This window comes from Rhinichthys klamathensis, unplaced genomic scaffold (assembly GCF_029890125.1).
Source record: "Rhinichthys klamathensis goyatoka isolate OS25496 unplaced genomic scaffold, OSU_Roscu_1.1 h1tg000020l_1, whole genome shotgun sequence".
NCBI lineage: Eukaryota > Metazoa > Chordata > Actinopteri > Cypriniformes > Leuciscidae > Rhinichthys > Rhinichthys klamathensis.
The window spans coordinates 1,710,494-1,726,220 of NW_026606571.1; the positions used below are offsets into that span (position 1 = coordinate 1,710,494).

General features: G+C 38.3%; 1 protein-coding gene across 1 annotated transcript in view; it reads left to right on the top strand.

Annotated features, from left to right (window-relative positions):
• pex14 (peroxisomal biogenesis factor 14) overlaps positions 1-15,727 on the top strand; it is a 65,517-nt gene that overhangs the window by 28,854 nt on the left and 20,936 nt on the right. Inside the window, exons 3-4 of the mRNA XM_056239431.1 lie at positions 2,087-2,171; positions 13,322-13,441. Coding sequence (XP_056095406.1) covers positions 2,087-2,171; positions 13,322-13,441 — 205 coding nt within the window. The remainder of the gene's footprint in view (positions 1-2,086; positions 2,172-13,321; positions 13,442-15,727) is intronic.

A 15,727-nucleotide genomic window follows, 5' to 3' on the forward strand; every position in this document is an offset into this window, starting at 1 on the left:
TGCTTCAGTTTGACAATGTGGACTTTGCAATTTTCTTGTCACAATTTTCCAGGTGAATAAATGTAGTATGCCTTCAGCTTATACATAGCATGGTAAAAAATTAATGGGTGCCCAGGCCACCAAAAGTAAGAGAGGGAGAGTGGGTTCTTCCAAAAAAATGAAGAATTTTCATAAATTAAAGTATTTGACAATGGACCAGATTTACTGGAAAGTTATGCACGTGATCTACTGACACCAATCAAATTAAAGAACACAAACGCAGCCGGATCATTTCCATAGTGACCAACACAATCTACCAAGAGCAGCGCAAATAAGCGTCTGGTTTAAGACATGTTTTTTATTTGGGAGGTAAGTAATGCCGCAAATACCAGTAAATAGACTAGCGTAAACCTTAGTAAATCACCTTGCGTGATTCATTTAAATACTCTCCTTCCATAAATTTTGCGTGTGAAAGGGAAACTCCTACAAATGCATTTGCAATACGGTCAGCTGCAAAAATAACTGTCCACACCTTTTCGACGCTAATTTTTCCCTGTGACTTTCGTAAATCCTGACAGTTTTTTAACACCAAAAGAAGGTTTGCGCTAGCACAAGCTGTTAGTAAATCTGGCCCATAGTGTTTTTTTGTTGTTCATGGTCAACTTAAAAAGGTAAAAAAAAAAAAAAAAAAGCTCCTGAAAATTAACTATAGGGGATCATTTTTGACACTGATATGGAGATCCAGAAATTTCCAGAAAGGTCATGTTAACTCAAAACATTGTCCCTGATGTGTTCTGAAACCAGGTGTGACTAAGGTTGCGTTCTATGCAGACACTGCCTCAGATGTTTGAGGAGACAAATGCGGCCTGCCTGCTTGCTTATTCCAATTATCGGAATCATAATCTCATGCCGTTCCCCAAATCGTCAGTGCCCCCCTTTTGGTCTTCCTTCTTCATCCAACAAAGTCAAAGTTGTTCCCCATAAATTGAAGCTGAAATCAATATGATGTGTTTTTGAAAGGAAAACCGGGTCCCCTACTCACTCTGTCTTGATTTGTCACCGCAGAATTATACAGCCGGCCCGACTATTACACATTCTTCTCAGCCTATTTTCAAAATGCAATCCTTTTGGATTGAAACAGGTCTTTAGTATATGCAATGCATTACCTAAAACGGATTACCACAGACAGCGCGCTCAATCACTTTTTATCTTTTGCCGCTTAAAGAAAAAGAACAGTAATCAAAACCTTTCAACCTATTAGAGGGATGACTTTTACAATTGAATCACAGGGACCACAGGTGCGATAACGAGGCGGCTCGGCTTTATCCTTGAGTGTGCGTTTCCCCCTATCTCCAGATGTTATTTCATGTTTATCTGTTCTTTAAAAGCACCACTTCAGAGCCCGCACTTCAAATTCATGCTATAATGGTGTTTGAGGAGGAGACCATTTTTTAATTCTAGGAGAAGCAAGCTAAAGTGGCAGATCAAGGTGCACCTCGAAGGAAAACACGATGGAATCGATGGGAACGGCGCTGCACTTCCGACTACACGTGTTCTGATGATATTTAATTTTCTAGTGCATTAACACTCAGTCATTACAACATGCAGCCTAGGTGATTTGATCATAATGCATTTTCTTCTTTAAGAATCGCTGAAGTTTTTAGCCAGGTATTCCGCCGTTATTAGATACAGATGGGCACTTCAGCATTAAGTATAGATTTCCAGTCCCTGCTCACTTAAGGCTAGGAGTTTGTCTTAAAGAGGATAATGGCAAATTAAACTCCATACCCCATTTGTTCTGCAAACCTTGATGGGATAATTTTATAACTGCTGATTCACTCATTTCCTAGATTTATCTCTAAAGTGGTTTGGTGGTCTGGCCTCCATATACTTATTGGGAGGGGGAGGGCTATTTTATAAGTTCCTGTTGTTGGCTGATGATATACCTTGGGGAGTTGGAAATGTACAATAATTCAGCCGCCTTGCGAGAATTCCTGAATCTTCCTCTCCTTTCCAGTGAAGTTAATTTACTGATGACTTTCTATTATACTGATGAGCTCATTTCACGCTGCAAATGTAAGATTTTTTTTTTTTTTCATCTTCACAGATTGCCACGGCAGTGAGGTTTCTACAAAACCAGCAAGTTCGTCAGAGCCCCCTGGCAACCAGAAAGGCTTTTTTAAAGAAAAAAGGTGCGTATCATCAGTATGTTCCTCAACCCTAATGTGAAATATTGCGTTTTTACAGGCAGAACGGCTACAAGATGGCTCAATTCCAAGACTTTGACCTTACATTTAACCAACTTAATGCTTTTCGTTATTTCTTTCAGGCATGAGTAGAATCAGTTTAGTAAAGAGAGCCTTTTTGCAATGTCAGGTTAAAAGGACAGTGTACCACTAAATATTTAAAAATATTTCATTCCAAAACCTTTCATATTCCCATAAAGAGAAGTTTTGAAGAACGTTCATGCTGCTCTCTTACTTTCATTTACAACCAAAGTAAATGTGGACCGATGCAGTTGAGCACCAAAATGGACAAAAAAGGTGCCATGAATGCATCAAAAAGTTGTTAATATGATAAATCTCCTGAAGCCATATGAAAGGTTTATGTGGCAAAATGACAGAAATGCTGGTTTGGCAGACATGTTCACCATCTACTTCCCAGTTGTGTGGAAAAGAGCAGCTTTTACATTCTGCTGTAAATATCTTCTTTTCTTTTCTTTTTTTAAAGTAAGTCATAAAGGTTTCAGGTGAGTAAATGATGAGAGTGGTCATTTTTGGGTAAACTATCCCTTTAAAGACTGCTCAGTTTTAGGAACAGCATGTAGTCCAGTGTCCAAAGATTTTCATGGGGTGAGGTCATTTGCTTTTAAGGGTCAGGGGTCGAGGCCATTGTTGCATGCCCTGGAGGGTCAGGTAGGGGTCGATCGGACTGCAGAGAGCTTGATCCCAGCTGTGTGGATAAATGACCCATCAGTTGGGACGCTTTGGGATCCAGAAAATTAATATTGACAAACCCTCCTGCACTTTCAATGGAATTGTCAATTATGCTACCTCCCAGCATTTTAAAGCTTTTACTTAATTTAGCTGTTATCATAAATATTAAAGCACTGGAATGCATCGGAAAGTTTTATCGACCAGAGAAGTAACGTGTTGTGAGCATACATATGCATTCACTCTAAATTCAGAGCAGTTTAGGTATCAATCAATATGTGTGTTTGATGCATAACCCACCACTATCTCTCCTATGGCACAAACCCCTTTCAGATCAGATCACCGGCCTGAGTGTGTGCTGGATAGTAATCAATCCTTACGCTGTATTTTGATCTTTTTTGAGTTTTTTCTTTTCTTTTTTTTTTAAACCCAGCACCGAAAATGACATTGTGATGTTTTAGTGAATCATTTTGGGGGGCGGCAGTGATGGAAACCGAGAAGCAGAATGTAATCTGTCTCACTTTACGGCTTATTTGAGTGTTTTGCCAGCAGGTCTTAAAACTTTAAAATCAGTCACATAAAATGACGATCACTTCGGCGCTGAAATGCAGATCATTTTTTAAAATAAAATATAGTCCTTCACAAAGGTCAGATTAGTTTTATCTTGATTACATTGAAGTTTAGCAAGGTCAGCATTGTCCTTTATAACACGATAACTCATCTGTCTCTGCACGCTATTGATAATTGTAAATCTTAGCAGAGCTGTGCTTATCGGACATCCAGTATTGTCACGACTTTTCCTTATAGTTCTTATTTAAAATGAAATTTGTTCTGTCAGGACTAATTAATGGTAAAGGCAGGTGGATTTGGCCTACGACGGTGCTAGTAGAGGGACAGAGGAAAGCGAGCCAAATAGCTCAATGACCGGTGTGGGTAACCGGAGACAAAATCCATAGATGCCGGCTGGTGTTGTTCACATCAGTGGCTTATTATGACTTCTCAATATCTTTAGCATTTTCCTCGGTCAGTGCTTCTCGTTAGCAGTAGATCAGCTTCATTTATAATTCACAGCTGGGTTATGCGGCTTAATATGCAGTATGTTCAGGGCGAAATGTGGTTATTTCGAATGAAATGAAATGAAACTGTATCCAGCTGCAGGTATTTGCAGGTTCTGAGCGATATGCATCATGTTTGTGTTGTGTAGAAAGTGTGTTTGGTGGTTCAAATGGATTTCTCAAAGGGGTCTACTGGCACATCAAATATTAATATGCTAGTGTGTCACTGTTTCATGATAGGTCAACCTCCCCCCTCCATGCCAACTGAAGTCAATAGTGTTCAATGGGTCCCTGTAATCCACATGAATGTGACTTTTTCAGTATGCTTCCTAAAAAAGGATAAATAATAATTCTATTCCCTCTCTCCAAACATTTATTTATCTGTTTATTTTATTTTATTCTAGTTACTTTTTATTTTATTTTTAGTTCGATTTTTTTTATTAATTATATTATCAACAACAATATTTAGAGAAAAACATGATGAATTTGAATATTTATTACTATTTGACATGTCCTCCTTTTCTTTAATGACGGCAGCGCTCGAGCTGATTCCAGAAATCAGTTCAAAACCTGACGATCATGTGGTCTCAGACCCCAGTATGTTTGTGTTATTTATAATTCATACATGCATGTATCTGTGTATACGTCTCTATTTTGTATGTGTGTATAATGTACATTTAGATTGACTTTGACCCCTCCGAACAGCAGAACCAGGGAACACTGTGAACTCAGGACTTTCATGGCAATGTGTCCCCAGGGTGTGTTTGAACATCAATAGATCTATAGCTGGAAGACTCGGCCTTGTGCTATTGCTATTCTAATTTGATGTTGTATTTTTTTTATGCGGACATTTGGAGATCTTCGAACGAGGACACTATTTCCAGGTCACTAGCCTTTTAATTACCGGCCCTTGTAACCGAGAGGTTATTGATAGAACTCAGAGCACAAAAATGTTTACAACCACAGCGGGCGAGTTATCACCAACGCTTCAAGTTTAATTTCTTACGTTTTCTCTGCTCGCTCATCCAATTTCGGGTGGGACGCAGCCGCTTACACCCCGAGGACCACTTCGCTGTGATATTGCCACTTGTCACGTAGTTATGAAAATATGTTTAACATTGGAATAGACAACTATTCAATATCCTCTCAATGGACGTTCCCATTGAGACGGCTTAATTAAGCCAGCATGATTTAGGAATGATTTGTAAGGACTGTACGTACAGTTCATAATGCCTGTTGTTGAGGATGGATTTCGGATTAAAGTCACAATGACCTTTTTGTTTTAATTGTGGTTCGCAATCAGCAACCTTTTGTCTACATGCAAACGTTTTTGTTTTGTTTTGACTAGTCCCTCGAATGGAAGAAGAGCACAGGCTTTAAAGTGAGCCGTCTGTGAATTTGCATGTGCTGGAAAATGGTCTTGTGTCAGCACCGAGCCATTTCTACTGAGCCTCACCTTCAACAATGTAATTATGTCACAATGTTGTATCACTCTGAAAGCAACTCGTGCAATTTGAAGGGTAGGAGGGAGACTAATCTAGAAGCAAAGTGCTGAGTAATCTTAAGCCAATTTCTCCTTATTAAATTTCTCCTGAAATTTACCATTTTCCCAGTGCCCTGCTGAGCTCACAGAAGCAATTTTAACGTGCTGCTCTGTGTGTCGTTCGTGCAGTGTTTTCAGCGCCATTCCTGGAGTTTGCTCGAAAGTTTAATTTGATTAACATCGTTCATATTAAAGCATGCCTTAAAAAAAGCTTGCTGAAATGACGGATCAGTGGTTATGAAGGTGACCTTTAATTTTCACTGTTTATGGCTAACACCTATTAATTAGGGAAAGGGTTAAGCCAAGGTCAATTTAATAATTGCTAAATGCAGGAACAAATTCTTCAATAGTAATGGTTGATGTACTCGTAGATTATCTTTGGCATTTAAGAGTTTTGTCTGTAATCCACATTATAGTTTTGTGCTTCATTGAACCATTTGTGCTATACGTTTTATATAACTTGTATTTAAGTTATATATTTACGCATGGCATTTTATAGAGTTTTTTTCCACTGATCAGTGCTTTACAACGGTTTCCCCGATTGTTTCTTATACAGTATGTACAGTACGCCCTTTGCCTTAAGTACCCCCTCATCCACCCCAGACCAGAATTCTGTCCCTTTTTAACTCGTATTACACCGTATATAATTTAGCGTTAGATTTAACATTATTAAAGTGGCATTATTACAATGAGTCACTTTTAAACTAAAAGCAATCAATACTGTGGGTGAAAAATAGACTCACCCAGTTGCTTCCGCTCAAACTGAAACAGCATGAGAAATATAGGCTAGAAGCTTATATTTTATAACTGCATTTAGTTTGTTATTGGTTGGTTTTATAGCCTGAGACTCTTGATGGGATGAAAATAGGAAAGAGCGGTGTATTGTTATGAAGTGTGAGATGATGAGTATAGAGCACTGTTGTAGAAATTTACTTCAATTCACACAAATTGCCTAAATGTACCCCTATTATTATATAGTATAGTTTTATTTTTATTTCCAGCTACATAAGCTGTTAACTACACACCATTGCGTAAATAGTTAGTTATTTTTTGAAAGCCCTGCTATGTAATTTATTGTTAAAATGTAAATGTCATTCTATTTAAAATATATATATATATATATATATATATATATATATATATATATATATATATATATATATATATATATATATATATATATATATATATATATATATATATATATATATATATATATATATACGTATATATATTTTTTATTGCCTTTATGCCTTTATTTGATATGAGATTATGAGAAAGAAGAGAAAGGGAAACAGGATCAGGAAATGACATCATGGAAATTACATTTCAGAGTGCTTTTTTTATAAATTTTTTATTGTAAAGTAATTTCTGTTTTATAGGTTTAATAAAAACATTAAAATCTTTTCAAGTACTACCTAGTTTGGAATCAGTATAAGGCAATATTATAAGGTGACATTGTTGATCTGTCCGTCATGATGAAGTAGAAGAGGAGCATCATGGACGTTACAAAGATCAGAGATCAGATTTCGGGTCAGTCTCTTCCCCCCAAACAAGACCTTAATATCCATCCATCTTAATTTCTAATACAGTTTAATGGCATATTTATGTAAATATTTTCCAGTTTTGCTCTATATTAACGGTGAGAAATGTCAAAGTCCCCATAAAATAAAACAATACCATCTTCTGGTGGAGTGGGGAGTTAAATTGGATTCCTGCAGCAAGCAGCCATAGTGGCGGGCAGCTGATGAAGGGGAAAATAGGAAGCACTTTGATTACATGTTGCAGCGTCTTTACACAACAATCTCTCCTACACGTATTATTTACATGCCTTATGCTCTAATCCGTGCTGAAGGATACCTCCGTGATTTCCACCCCTTTCACTCTCTCAGTATTTCTGTCTCCCTCTCTTTTCAAGGGGAATGTGATTGGTCTCGGTAAGCATTCAGAGATATGCGCTAATGTTTTCTAAGCAGGTCATTTTACACTGTAAATTGTGAATCTCCCAGAACATCATTACATCACTCTTTGATTGGGCTTTCCAAATGTGGGTGTAGATGTACTTATTATCTAGGCTTGCGTTAATTGTATGAGCTGTCCTTAAAGAAAGGTGGTTTAAAGAAGCTGCATGTAATCGCTACACTGTAATTACTGTGGTCTGTACAATTTTACCAATAATTCCCAAAATTATTCTGCAAACGAACATTTATTTGCTTTTTTTCTGGCAGTTATGGCTCAATCAATGTCTCAGTATCTTGATTGTGTGTGTGAAGTGTGTGGGTTTAGTGATGTCGATATAGTGGGTAGAACTCTGTAATCACTTTTCAGATGCATTTGTTCTATATTTTGATTAAAGATTTTAAACAAATATTTTTAATAAATTATTAATTCATTAAAAATCTATCTTTTTTATTTTAAGTTTCATTATTTTATTATTATTTTAAATGATTATTATAATATTGTTGTATTTTTTAACTAAACATTTTTAAATCACAGATAGACTAATGTTTTATAAATTACTATTCGTCTGTGTCATTCCTGAATTCGCAGCACTATGGTAGAATACATTTTGTTGTAGCTTAGTATAAGGTTTCAGTATGAATTGAATGTTTTGTGAACTGTTGACTTTTAAGACAAATCAAAACAAGTTTTAAACTCATGTGTCATCATTTTGAATCTGTCTAATGACTCATTCACTGTATCATAAGTCATTACTTTCGGTCATTACGATCTCTGACTCGAATCAAAAGTTCTTTGGGGCCGTTCACACAGAACTCCTTATATAGCCTCCGAAAACGCGAGACGTGGACAGTGGAATGGGGAATACTACTAGGTCTTGTGACTTGTTTTTTATAAGTTCAACTTCTTTTAACAGGAATGCTGCGTTTTAGAATGGCGTGTCATACGTTGCAACGTATGCGATATGTGAACACGATCAAAATTTCGTAGAGAATCGATGGAAAAGCAGCGCAATGGAATACAAAAACTTGTTCTGTGCACTTGACAACATTTAGTTAAGTGTAAACACATTCTCAACAGAGTTTTGTTTCTAATAAATGATATTTTAATTATGAACGACATTAAATTGTGTTCTCACTCAGGGGAAATCACTAAAAATGAAGTGTGCCCGCTGATATGTCGTTATCTTAAAAACTACAGGCTGAATTTCTCAGATGACTGCTAGTTGGCAGCGGTACAGAATTTACTGTCCTTCATTTACTGTCTCTACGTTGTGTAATCAGGGATGTAATACTGTTTTTCCTCAGCTTGGATTTTCTATGTTGTCTTGTCACAAACTTCACCCAGTGGCTTCCTTTAAACCTGTATGTGGACGTCCGGGTGAGACACAAGCCGCTAAGGCTCTGTGCTCAGATCTCTGACCTCGCTAGTGTTCTTCCTGTAGTCATTTCATTATGCTCAAAGGGCCATGAGGGACACTGGTGCACTGCAGGTGTAATACCGCTCACACCATGAAGGTAAAGAAATGGTTCATCATCCCTGATATTAATAGGAAAGAGTTTGCAAGTAAGGTGATGCGACTCACCTCTTGGACAGGAATGGCAATGACCAAGGCCTGCATAAAAGACAAAGGGATTGATGTGGTTATAAATTACTCCACGGCGCCACCTAGGCCAGTCGCTTTTCACTTTGTCATCCAAAAAGAGGACCACAGTCCTCTTTTTTTTTTTTTTTATACATAAATGAATACGCTATGAGAGCGGTCATTATTTAAGGCATGCAATCATGTGGGACATGGACTTGACATGTGAAATCTCACGGAAACGCTCTCGGTGACCTCCATCTTTACGACCTTAAGTATTTTTCTTGTTGTTCAATCTGGTATTATTATTATAATAAGAAGTAATATTCACCAAGCGATTTCATCCAAGCCTTGTTGGTCTGCTGAAAAAAGAGCAGCCACCTTTGACAGCCTTTCAGTAAGCACTTTTATAATTGTCCCTGTGAGCTTGTTCATACCCTATGAAGTTCACAAGTGCCAAAATTGGAGAACTGCACTTTATGGCTGGATGAGTCGCCTCATCACTCTTTAAAAAAAGGCTGGGGAGAAAAAAAAAACATCCTGAAAATAAGAGCCCAGAAAATAGAGCCATAAATAATACAGAGAGCAATGGGTTTTCCTTTAAATAAATACCGATCAGGTTTATGTTGAAAGACAATAGAAAACGTAGCCCAGATATGCAGTTTACAGTATTTATAGCTGTAATATCGTGGTGCCACCACCGTAATTTCATGCCCCAATGAGAATGGCAAGGTCAAAGCAAATGCTTCGACTGAGCATCTGCTAATATGGTGACTCATAAACAGGCTCTGCGTGTATCAGGTGCACCAAATAATACAGTATAATGAAATACAGAATAGCTTTCCATTATTGTTCTTTTTTACGGTGTCGTCATTAGATGTAATTTATGCCTTAAAAATTGTCATCTACCGGCGGGTCGATCTGAAATGGAGGTCCAAGGGGTCATTCCACAGGTTTTGGAAACTGTAATACATTTCTTGTTTCCTTTTTGTGTCCTTTTCCTTTTATATGTAAAACTCACTCTTGTTGTCCTTCTTTTAAATTGGATCTCAAAGGTCTTTCATTTGTCGTCCCATTTTCTTTGTAATAAAGGCATCAGAGGAGACAAAACAGCTGAGTGAGTCCGAAAACCCGAAAGAAAAGCAAACGCGTTAATGAATTTGCATGCATCTTATTCGGGTGCACGGCGGACCACTTTGTAGTTGCGCAGTGGGTGCTATTTAAGAATTCAAATGACATTACAAATATGTACATATTTGTTCATTATGTCCTTAGAAAACGACCTGCTCGTTCTGAGGTGAGCTCACGAAAACGTGAACTTCCTGATAGTGCCTTTACGGTGAGGTGAGTGAGAGGAAATGAGAGGGGGGCCTCCAAGTCTCATTCAATAGTCTGCCACCAAGCAGTCTGGTGTGGTCAGATGAATAGGGAGTCCAGGGACACATTATTGCTTATTGGACAGTACAGGCTGACTGCACCAGCTCAGCACATGGCCATGGCTGCTTCCTGGCACTTTGAATGCCATGCAAGACAGGATGACCAATATTTGCCTTAAATTATTCAACATTTTTTCAGGGCCATTTCAACCTCCACAGAAACTGCCCTCCTTTTAACTTTGACCTCAACCTAGAGTTTTCCGCAAGTGAGGCAAAACTGGCTACATGGTCATTTTATTGAAAATGGTGGCGGTATAAATTTTGTTAATATCATTCTTGACAGTAAAGGAGAATATGGTTAAATGTAGAGAGAGATGTGTCATAAATTCTGGATGCTAACGTTTTGCTGCTGTGTCCTCTTGCTATCTCAAGTGGAAACTGCCATTCAAAAAACCTCCATAAACTGTTAAATAAGTAACTAGGATTCTGATTGGATGAGCCACATCTGAAGTGGTTATAAAATACAGATAATTGCTTACCCGTGGCTGCACGTTCACTGTTAATGCGGCTCAAGTTGCTACATTTGTTTTACAACTAATAACAGTCTGTAGTTAGTTTAAACTACAATAACATTCAAAAGTTTGGGGGCAGTAATATATATATATTATTTCAATTTAAAATAACTGGTTTCTATTTTAATGTTATAAATGTCATTTATTCCTGTGATGATTATTATTTCTCCAGTTTTCAGTGTCACATGATCCTTCAGAAATCATTCTAATACGCTGATTTGATGCTCAATCATGTCTTCTTATTATCTTTGTTGAAAACAGTTAATACAATGATATTTTTTATCAGGGTTATTTGATGAACAAAGTTCAAAAGAACAACATTTTTTTTAAATAGAAATATTATTTTTTAATTCAATTTAATGCATCCTTGATGAATAAAAGTATTAATTTATTTTTTTAAAAATGAACTGACCCAAAACATTTGAACGGTGGCATATATCGTTTAGAGGAGGAATGATTAGTTTTGATTATGAGGATGATGAAAGCCACTCAAGGCCACTTTTTGGCTTTAGCCACTTATTATTTTTGTTATGGACAGTAACAGTAGTAATACATCACGTTATGCCTACGGACAACAAGCCATTTCTTTAACGTAAAATTCCCATATTCCTATAATTAAACTCTCTCACAGTCATAAATTGAAACTTTTACTGGAAAAGCATGAAACGCAGCGATAAAACCGCCTGATTAACTATGCATCCCTACCTCCGCTGCGCTCTTGTATTGTTTTGCAGTGTTAGTGTGGCTCTATGAAGTGTGACTGTGATTTCATACCCAGCAGACAGCAGACAGGGCTGAACAGCCTCAGACTCTGTTCTCTGCCAAGCTCTCAGTTCTCCCCGCTCTATTTAAGCACATGTGGCACTGGCATTTGCCACATTTATGATGTGTGTATTACAGCGCAAAAACAGCTTGCTGTCTGCTCTTTAAACAGCTCAATTTGGAGCAAAGCTCAGCCTTTTGGCTCTCTGGCAGGCAGCCGTGCCGTATGAAAGCATGTGGAATAGAGTAGCGCAATGCCCAAGGGGATATCTCCAGTAAACAGAGCAAGAGCGTGTGAGAGAGAGACTAAATACGCAATGACAGACGTGACACACTCCAGTCTACTGTGGACAAACAAAGGTCAGAGGGAGTGTGTGTGTATTGTAGGATTCAGTAGATTTATTAAATTGATATGTGTAACTTTACAGTTTAATAGAAACTGGAGCCTTTTTAAACCATTGGCTCTAAATGGAGATGTTAAAGCATTTGGGTTTTATGTGCCAATTGTAGAGGAAGCCCATAATGTTTTCCCCGCTTTTATGTCTTCATTAAATGTCAACGCACAAGTACATTCGACTAACAGGCTTTTTCCGCCTCTGTCTTTCCTTTCCTAGTGTTTCTCTGGTCTCTTGTTTGGCGTCTGCCCCATCACCGCTCTGTTTAGGCCCGCATCAAGACGCTTAATAAAGACAAGACACAGACCAATGACTGCATGCAGAGTTGGAAATAAACCAGCTTTTTTTCCACAAAAGGAAATATTAATATTAGATTTTTTTTCCCCCTCTCCTGTCATTTTCCATTAGAGACCTCTATGCAATTTAATCACCACTAAAATCATTAAAAAAGATCTGAAGATTAAATTATATTGGCATTTGCAAAATTATGTAATACATTTACATTACAATGAAGAAATTAAAATAATGCATTTTATCTGTCTGGGGTTCCGCTGAGCTCTACCTGGGGAAATATAGCGGCAGGAAATGGACAGGCTCTGTTCTTGAGATCTGACTGTAATGGAGTGGAGCTCAGAGCTTTGGACCTCCAGAGCCGCTCATCCGGGTCTACGCCTGTCGCTTATGGTGCTATTAACCTAGTTTAGCAAGAGTTTAAACGTTTAGATTTATTTGCAGGTTGCAAAGGACAGTCAAGGACACGCTTCCATTTATATCACCACTTTTCCCTCTCCCATTACACTGTTTTCAGGCATTTTCAGCTTGTCTTTAGACAGATTATCTTTTGACAAGGCACTGATTCTTGAATACTGGGAGAAGAGAGGTTACAAAAGTGCAGAAAAGCATTATTTTGGAGAAATCTGTACCTACAAACCTTCGATTTCTATCACTCATCAATACCATCAGATACAAAATTAGTCTAATATTGATTACAACTATTTACTAGCTAGACTACTTAAAATGAGGAAAACTATCTAAAAATACCAAATGATTTATTTACAATGTCTGTGAATGTGACCACAAATATATGCACAATTACCTTGTATATAAAATTGTATAATTTATAGTGGTGATTTGTTTAATGTCATACCACGTTCTTTCTGTGCAGGTCTGACCGATGAGGAGGTCGATCTAGCCATCCAGCAGTCCGGTAGTGTGGATGAGCCGCTGACTGTGGCTGTTCCCGGACCTACGCACATCGCTCACCCGGTTCCACTGGCCCCGTACAGTGAGTATAACCACAATCGCTTTTGCTAGGATAGGTGGTCTACCCTATAACCCCTCCACCTGTCCCCTCACTGTATGTTTTTCCGTGGCCCATGCGCTCCTTAAACATGACACGTCTAGTCTAGTAGATTTTCTCTACCAAATGGTGCGTGACTATATTAAATGAGTCCCCCATCGAAGACATCTCCTCTGTGCTCCCATAATCCTATTTAAACCTTCGCCTGTACATCAAAACAGACTGTGTGGAATACTTTTGAATATCGTGCAGATATTTTTATTAGCGCCCAAACATAACTGTTATCTTAAGCAAGTGGTTTTCAAAGGAAATGAGTGGCGGACGGCATCATTTTTGCGTAGGCACATAATTAATTCCGACACGGCCTTGCGATATGATGTCCGCACCGTTACGACAATCTGTGGTTGGTTGGCCTGCCAAGGGCCTTTCTGCAGCCTCTATCTTTATTACCTCTGCAGGTTATGAGCTCCAGGCCGGCCGCTGATTTACCAATCCTGAATGAAGTTCGCATAATGCTTAACCTGTATGACAATGATTCCAGATGTATTCCACCCTCATTTATTGCCACCCTGTCCTTGACTCCCCGCCATCTCATGTTTTGTAATGAAAGCGATGTTGATGGGATGGCCATGTAGTTAGGCATCAGCCCCACTAGAGTGGGGGGTTTTATATCAAAACGGCTATGAGAGAATGGCATAATGAGGGGAGAGTGAGGAGATCTTCGCGGGGGTCAGGTTGGAAAGAGGGGGTCCCTCTCTTTGATGTCCTTGTTATGGGGACGATGCGCTGGGACCTGCATCCATCTCTGTCGGAGTAATGGATACTCTGATCTCTATTTTCAAGCGGCAGAAGGACAGTAGGGCCTTTTCTGAACCCAATAAATTTGAACGGAGATTGGAAAAAAGGGGAATGGAGGCCATGCTCACACCTTAAGTGACCAAATAAAAAGCAGGAGTGGAAAGTGGAGGTGGAGGTGCTACCGATGTGGAAGAAGGAGTCCCGTGTGGATCTCGAGTTGAAGTAGGAGATCGGTCAGATCGGTCAGGGTCTAAGCTCATAGCCTTACCCAAACTGTCATCATGTGTTTCCTGCACGCCATGCTCTCGCAAGGACACTTAGTTAATGTGGTGTTTGTTTACCATTGATACAAAAAGGGATGTTGACAGAAGTCCTTCTTTAAGTTGCAGGTTTGTGCTTGCAGACGTAGAATGTCACTGAGCTTCAGTCTTCAGGCAGATTTGATCCTCAAGGCACTGTTTCTTGAGTATTGGGAGAAGAGAGGTTACAAAAGTGCAGAAAAGTTTAAGCGCCAGAAAATTATTTTGAAGCAATCTGTTAAACATGAGGTTTCACCAACGTTTTACCTACAGTTATTACATTTTCTCGCAAATGAAGCGTTTTCCTTCGCCTATCATTCAATATGAATTAACAGTGTCAGATACTAAAGCAATGTCAAATATTTATTTCAAATATTTGCTAGCTAGATTACTTAAAGGGATAGTTCACCCAAAAAGCAAAATTCTGTCATTATTTACTCACCTTCATGTCGTTCAATACCGTAAGACTTTCATTTATCTTCAGAACACAAATGAAGTTATAATTTTTAATGAAATCTGAGAGATTTCTGTCCCTCCATTGAGAGTCTAGCAACTACCACTTTGACGCTTCAAAAGTTCATAAAGAGATTTTTTTATCGTAGTTTTTGTCCAACTCCATTGACTTGACTTGGACAAAAACTACGATAAAACCTGTTGGAAAGCATCTTTTGCAGCGATTTTTGTGTGAGCATATCAGTGAACACCCCAGACCACTCGGTGAGTTTAACGTCTTTGTAAACTAATGTTTAATCCGTTTTAGGAAGGATTGTTCCAGTGCACCCATGCAACCATTTTGGAGGTGTGGGGGTGCAACCACAGAAACCGAAAATGCTCGGGACAGCAGCATGTGTCCAAATTTTAATCTTAACCGTTCTATTTCATCAGAAACAATCTTAAAACAGGGCTTTAAGTGTAAAATACCGAACTTGACCTTTAAGAACAATCTAGTGATCTAGTGTAAAATCTCCTATTTTAAAAACTAATGGCAGGTAAAATTGTGGGACATGTTTTATCCCATTGCTCAAGAATCAGTGGCAGATTTTATTTATGGTGTCCCTAACCGACCTCTCATATAATTAATCAGATAAAAACTGCCTGTTTAGTTATGCTCTGTCTGTTTAGCAAAAAATGAAAAAGTAGTATTGCTTTGCTAGTCTATTAGCGAGCCTGTCTA